We start from the raw sequence: 7,738 nt of genomic DNA, 5'->3' as shown, positions 1-7,738 counted from the left end.
GTAGTCAGAGACACATGAGTCAGACATGGCGAGGCTGTCTGTTTGGTCGTGTGGTGTAACTGTGTGTGTGTGTGTTCTGTGCACCACCTGATGCATTCAATGCTCCTTCAGGGTCCTCATGTGTTCAGCTCATCACATGACAGGAGTGGCTGAGAAAGAGAGAGGGCTCTTTGTGTTAGGTTACGGTTTAGTAGCCCCACTCCACTGACAGCAGCACACTCACCATTGCGTAAACACACTCACACTCAACATTGCGTACACACCCACACACACATACGCACACACACATACAAAACACGCTTGTGCACAAACACATACCCATATCATATCACTCAAAAAAGAGTGAAGAATCTCATTGGATTCAGACAGACACTGGATACCACTGTATTTGTCAGTGTTATGGTGACCCCAATTGGTCAGAGAGGATACTGCACCAACCACTGTGAGACGACGCTGCATGCTGCTTCAGGTACAATCATACCACCTGAATTTGGATTGGAGCAGTGGGATAGATCATATTCCACTGACCCATATTCCATATGGCATAATGAACAGGAAATGGGGGAGATGCCATGACGACAAAGCGTCCACTGTGGGGGATAGTGATGTCATAGACTGCCAATGGAGTGACCTCCCACCTTTCTTTCATACAGTATCCTGATTCTGCAAATTGGGACTTTTTCAGTTGGGGCAGTCTCTGTTATTTAGTGTGGTTGGTAAATGGTACACTGTAGCCTTGTTGTATGTGATTCTTTGTGTATGAATAGTGTGTATTATAGTTTTTATGTTTCAGCCCTGCATGCAAACCATTGATTGTCTTGATTAGAGCACTTCTTCCATCACTCAGACATCACACTCATTGTTGGCCATACACACACATTGCTTTTCAATGTCACCAGATTTGGAACAGAATTTGTTCTGTACTTGTGGGGTTTCAGAGACACAAAGCCAGCCATCCTCATCAGCCCCCCTTTACAGAGAGGACTAGAGGAGGAAATCAGGCGTTTAGAGCAGAGCCCTGCTTGCAGAACTTTCGCATCTCTCCCACCATCTCTCACTGGGATAGATTATTTAAAAACTCAATGAATGGTCCTTTTGTTTCCATTCTACTTCTGTAAGATGGTTATTAATCAAAATTGTACGGTGGTCTAAAAATGTGATTTATAAACTTTGGACATTAGAATACAATAAATCCTTATATTTGTAGAATGACACCTTCTGAACGGGACCGATTATTGTATCACTTGTATTGTTCATCTGTTTCTGTATTTTGTATCCATTTTTTTTCTTCTGAAAATCAATAGCGCTCTACATATTCTTGCCATATAAAACCATCCACGTGGTATAAAACTGTTGCATGAGACAAACGGGGCAAGTCTTTATGACTCATGGAAACTGGTCCTAACGGAGCATGGACAGGAAGTTACTGGGGGTGGAGAGGTCAAGAGTCACCCGGTTTGTTTGTATGTGGGAGTTTTTGTTTAATATACAGCAGCAAATTATGGATAAAAGAGAGGGAAAGGACAGAAAAAGAGAGTAAATGGGAGAAAAAAAAGATCTAGAGAGTTAAAGAGATATAAAGGGGTGAGATGTGGAGAACAGAAAAAGAAAATGGAATATAACAGGAAGAATAGAGAAGACAAAGGATGAGGGCAGGGAGAGAGGAAAAAGAGGGGGAGCCAGACAGGAGGTGGGGGTGGAAGAGTTTTGTGCATTGTGTGAAATTTGATCATGTCATGGAGTCTTTACAGACAGCTGGGAAGTCCCCCCTCATTCTGTTTCCCAGCTGGGGATCTTCTGAGGGGGAGCCTGCAGCATCAGACTGGCTCCAAAGTTAACTGTTCATTTACTTACAGTGGGAGAGTTTGGGATGAAAATACACACGGGACACTTTGTCTTTTTAGTCACATTTATTGATTTGAACCAGTATGACTACCTTTACACAGCATAACACCTCTCTATAGGAAAACAAAACAACACTTTCATAGGATTAGCTCAGCAGTAATACATTAGACTAAACTCATTTTTTCATCATTTTATTTTTTCACTTTTTCAGCATCTCCAAAGTTATAGGTTTGTTTTCGATTCTGTGTAAAGGTTCCCATGACTGAAAAACATGCATATGACAATAAGTTGTAATCAATATGCCACTAATTATAATGCACATTATTGATAAGAATACAGTACTGCATGACAATCCAAATAAATACCAACATACAGATTAAGTCGTTATTTCATATAAAGGTATCAAACTCAATATGGATCAATACTGAAACACAATATGACAATATAAAGTTTGCACGGCTAGTGTATTATCACAATGCTATCGCTTCCAGCAAACAGAAAACTTGTATTTTCCTTGTAAAACAGCATTTAAATTGCACTTTATTTTCTCCGTATTTTTCGCTTCTCAACCGTATTGATAACTTTTTACGCCTCAACAAACAAGCATTGGCTAGGATGGCACTATTCAAGCTTGTTGATGCAAAATCTGTTTTCTATTTCCTGAAATCACAACACTTTAATATATGATGTAAAAAAAAAAAAATATTCAATGAAAAAAAATTTAAAAAATCAAAGAGAAAATGCGCTCTCTGCACATTTGCCAACAATACTGTAGATATTACATTACCTTCACCATACAAAGCTAGAGATCATGTCGATGTTTCCAATAGTACACTGATCTGCCCAAACACATAGTGGTGCATGGAACATTTTGTTCAAAATGAGGCCAAAGGGATTTCTTTTGGTTCCCAAAGTTTGATAAAAAAAAAATACATTTTCTCAATACCCCTGAATTTGCTGTTGGGATCACTGACCTGCAGAATTCAATACAATATCAGTTGAATTGAGCTAATTTCAAAACGATCATCTCACTCCTGCAAAAAGGGCTACTCCTCTTTGCATTTATTGCTGCTCACAAAGTCATTCAACCCAAACTCTTCCCCTAAAAAACAAACACAAAGTACTAGTCTACAATTCTCCCTTGAAACAATGAAAGGCACTACTGGTCAGAATGAAGAACAAAACAAACCCAAAGCAAAACCCGGGTAGCGCTTCAGCAGAAAGCCACAGCCCCAAACTACACCTTTCTCACTGATGTACGGCTTGTCTTTCTGAATCTTGAATCTTTTCAAACCTAAACGGTGTACCAGGATTTGGCACGATAAACAAAGAGAGAATTAAACAATTCCAATTTGGAATTTAATCGTTGCACTTGCAGAGAATTCTGTGAGCCAGTGATCCCTTATCAGTGTGACACCCCTGGTAAGAAGATGGACAAAAACAAAATCATTTTGCCACTCCATTTTTCCCCCCAAGAACTTCTTACCATACTTTTTTGAGTCAGAGCGTCGTCAAGTTTCTGCGCGTTAGCTTTGAACTATTCCTAGGAATAATAAATACATGAAAACCCCAGAATTAGCTCACCCTGGATTTTGTTTAAGAACATGGCAGTAGAACTTACATATAAAACCAAACAGCATAATAAAGCAATATGATGAGACATAACAATAAAAGGATGGTTATTCAGATGGATCAATTCTCAGAAGCACAATAACAATAGATGGACTCTGGTTTGCGGTGAGACTTTAAGAGAGTAAATGGTCTCCGTAGATGGTACAAAGAGTCCATAAACAGGAGGAAATATATTCCTATTAATATATGTGTATACTTGACTAAATAAGTCACAAACCATAGCACTACAAACCTTTCCTAGGTTAATAATATAAAGTTATATAATCCTATAATAAAAGTGCACAGGTTAAAGAAAACAAATAAACTAAAACAAAAAAAAGATCAAACCAAGACAAAACAGTTGGTTGATTTACATTGAGAAAAGACCATGGTTCCCCTGGCTTCTCATTGGAGGGATAACTCCGCCAATCACAAACTCTGATCATCATTTCATGAGGAGGGCAGAGTTCACTGTACTTGTGAGCATCGGCAGCAGCGAGGGGAAATGTGAAATAGCTTGTTCATTCCCATGCATAGGACATAGAGGTCGTGCTATATTGCGAGTTAAAGGGAAAGCTGGAGGGATATTGGATTTTCATATCAGAGATTTCATTTGATCTTTTTAGTCTTGAAGTGGGTTTCACAATCTTGGCCTATAGGGCTATCTGTTTTCTGCACAATGAATGTGACATCGGCATTGTGAGAGGATCCTGTGTTGGAGGATCCTCCTCCGGGCAGAATTAAATGACTGCAAAACGGAGAAACAAAGAAAACGTAAAAATGTGCATTACTGGTACATTTAGAGAGATGTTAACTTCCTCAGAAATGATTCCATTCCAATCAAAAACATGAAATAAGGAAGAGTAAAAAGATGTACACCGAAGGCCCAGTTAGTTACAGTAGCTACTAACTAGCGGTTGGTGCAAACTGGGTTAGTGGTGCTGAAGCGGACTGTCATATCAACATTGTGTCAATATGTTTCAGAGGAGCTGATATAAAAGCACCACTGCACGAGGAAGACCAGTGAGTGCAAGAAGCTGATGACCTCACAAGTACCATGACCTTTGACACCTCCAAAACACATGATGAGCCCCAAGAGTTTAATCCACACCCCAGAACCAGGTCAGTCATAGGAGGGGCTTTCCCTACTGGCATGCAGGTTAATGAGAACGGGTGTGTTTTTTAGCGTGCAGGCGTTCAACCAATCAGGAATCGGACGAAGAGCGTGTGAGAGAACTCAAAGGTGAAGTGGGCGGAGCCTAAAGGCAGAGGTAGGAGGGAGCTTATTCTGGTGCCATTCTATTGATGACACCAGATAAACAGACATTGATTTCAAACTAAACCAAGAGAACTAGGGAGGGTCTCTCTAGCCACAATCACATCCTGGATTATGAAATATATAGATTATTCAGTGAATCTATACTGCCTACACAAGGGAACAGGGATAGAGGGTCAACTCATTTGAATCAATGTCCACTGGTAAAATACCACATTTAGAGACAAAGTAGTCAAACAAAAACCTCATGTAAATACATTTGTCATCTTTGAGCATCTCCCTCAGAAAACCCTGGAACTCATTTCCCCAAACACAGTATCAAAATCATGTTCAGAATCGGCTGAGAGAGCTCGTCTTTCGGGTGCAGGTGCTTTTAAACACCAGTATTACTTCTCTCTCCTCTCCCACTCTCTACACCCAGAGCAAACTGACACAAACAAAGTGTGATTCTATCACTGTCGCTTAAGTGGAACAAGAACAGAATAGTGATTTCCCCTCCCGTGGAGGTTCTCCTCTGATGTGAGCGATAGCCTCGTCTCCATACTGTGTGGCGTGACTAAAGGCCTCGTAGGGCGGCGCAGCACATACTCAACTCAAGCAGGGTTGAGGACGTCCCTCGTTCGGAGGAACCAAAGCTCTCCCTCTCCATACCCGAGAGGTGGCCTAGGAGTATCCTAGAAGATTAGAACCTGATTACGATCGTATTATTAAGAATATATAGTTTTAAAAAGCATAATTGAATTAATCTTCCAAGAATCTCTTGGCATCAACCCTGCTTTTAGCGCCACAAAGCTAATACCGTGTATGCATTACATGGATCTATCTAACACAAGCCCCACATCAGTTTTTTTAATCTGCCTGGCACTAGATTGCAAGGGTTAAAGCTTTTTTTTTTGGGGGGGTAATAAAGACAGTACATTGGCTGTCCTCTCACATCCACACAGCATCTCAGAAATGAATCTATTTGCAATATTTGGAGAAAACGACATACACACAAGGGTTTTTCACCTCAGTGTCGGAGCTGAGATGACACACACACACACACACACACACAGGCAGGGTTCCAGAACACACGTGCGCAAGGACGTTACCTGACAATATCCAGGGGTTTTCCCCACAATCCCCTTCTCTACTTAAAGGGAGAGTGGTGTTGTAGAGCGAGCAAGGTGCTGACAAAAAAAGAGAGAGGGGTTGTCATGACAACAAAGCGACGAACCACACGCCACATAACCACACATAGTTCATTTGAGAGCTCAAAAGGGCCTCCCAAAAGAGAAAGAGAGAAGCGACAGGGAGAGAGAGAGGAAGAGAGATCAGCATTAGGCTGACAGACACAAAGACAGGGCTTTACATCGATATATAGATGTAGTTGATTTCAAGTGTTTGGGTCGACAGGCACTTTGCCGAGGGATATTGGTCGGTTTTGTTTGTAGAATTACGATCCGGATCTGGGTGCCATTGATTTTTGTGCTCTTTTAGGATCTTTTCTGTTATTACAAAAATCACCATCAATCAAAACTATATTGTATCTGTTCACAGTTATTTGATCATTTTCTTTCGTTCTTAAGTAATATGGCTGAGAGAATCCACCAACATGACATATACTGGGTCACATGGAATAGCCCTCTGTTTATTTCTGCAGATGTTAAATAACTCCTCTGGTTCAAATGTAGAGCCCTGTAGCACATCTGCATGTGCTGTGACACACCTGTTTACAGAGAAAAACTGTTATAAAGCTCAGTAGCATTTTCAGCTGCAAAGCCATGCGATTGGACTGCCTGACTCTACCGCGTTGGTGTACAGCTTAAAGGATCTTGAAATGAAACACCTGTGGTCTTCGGTGCTCCTTTACCGCCCACCTCCGACATCATTAATTATCAGCCAACCCGCATTGAGAATTTTGAATTTCAGTTAGAAAATCCAGCAAATCACACTGGGCTCCCTAGCAACAGCAGGGGGAGTTTGCATATTGTTTTGTTTCATTTGTTTATGTAAACATTAATGAGCAACCTGATTGGTCAGTGGGTTGCTGGGGCTGGCTCAGTCCTGGGGGGCCAGGAGAGAGAGGGGAAGAGGAGCGGGGGCTTTATCGAAGGAGCACCAACGCCAACAGGCAAGCAAAACGAGGAGAGGACGTCAACTTCTGTCACATGATCCTAAAAGTGACACCCTCTTCACAAGTCCCCACCCCCCCAAATGCATTATGGTTACCAGGCAACACACTCAGGGGGGGTCAGAACACACTAAGCACAAAAGCTGCCACCTTTTACATCATCATAAGTACAGCACCATGACGGCGGAAAGAAGTGACACCCCATAATATCCACAGAAGCCCAACGGCGGCCGGTTGAGGCCATATCCACATGCCATACATTATGTCTACTACAATCCCAAACTTCTAGGGCACACTGTACTGTACGGTACAGTACATACACAGCTGCATTCCCCTAAGCGTTTACACTAGCAGGCGTGAGTGGCCATACGTGGCCATAGGCATAAGTATGTACTATAGGTTAGACACACACCAGGCTCTATGAGGCTGCAGGCTGAGCAGGCAGGGAGCTAAGCGAGCATAGTAGGGCTCTTTAACACTAAGTCAGGGGAGGACCTCGGGCTCCTCCCCTCTGTACACAGCAGTCCCGTGCTGACAATGCAGCCGCTTCAGTCGCAGTAGATCTTGTACTTCTCGCTGCAGAAGACCACTGGGCCTCCCAGGATGCCGTTGGGCATGATGTTGTGCTCACTGGGGCGACCGATGCCGGCGCAGGTGAGCCCGTGACTTACGTGGGGGTTGTTGGCGGTGTTGGTCTGGCCGTTGGTGGTTCTGCCGTTGGTGGTCCTGCCTTTAGGTTTGCCCCCGCGGCGGGTCTGCTCGGTGTCAAACTCCAGGTCCTCCAAGCGCTGGGTCAGGGCTAGCTTCTGCTGGATGGCCATACGGAGGAGGGAGTTCAGGGTCTTCTTCTCATCCTCTGCCGCAGACAGCTGTCTCTGCATCTCATCCAGCTG

At 42.8% G+C, this 7,738-nt stretch overlaps 1 protein-coding gene across 6 annotated transcripts in view; it reads right to left on the bottom strand.

Annotated features, from left to right (window-relative positions):
* Window positions 1-1,891: 1,891 nt before the first annotated feature.
* The window catches only part of LOC118361411 (protein bicaudal D homolog 2-like), a 75,737-nt gene continuing 69,890 nt past the window's right edge, over window positions 1,892-7,738 (bottom strand). The window contains exons 10-12 of one of the 6 annotated variants that reach the window (XM_035741319.2): window positions 7,517-7,738; window positions 5,824-5,901; window positions 1,892-5,406 (exon numbers count right to left, since the gene is read on the bottom strand). The exon at window positions 7,517-7,738 is cut by the window's right edge and continues 19 nt beyond it. In XM_035741319.2, coding sequence (XP_035597212.1) covers window positions 5,866-5,901; window positions 7,517-7,738 — 258 coding nt within the window. In that variant the 3' untranslated portion in view covers window positions 1,892-5,406; window positions 5,824-5,865. The other 5 variants (XM_035741320.2, XR_004820982.2, XM_035741318.2 and 2 more) reach the window with 5 other exon arrangements.

The sequence above is a fragment of the Oncorhynchus keta genome, chromosome 28 (genome assembly GCF_023373465.1).
Source record: "Oncorhynchus keta strain PuntledgeMale-10-30-2019 chromosome 28, Oket_V2, whole genome shotgun sequence".
Classification (NCBI taxonomy): domain Eukaryota; kingdom Metazoa; phylum Chordata; class Actinopteri; order Salmoniformes; family Salmonidae; genus Oncorhynchus; species Oncorhynchus keta.
This window is presented reverse-complemented; position numbering and strand designations above follow the sequence as displayed.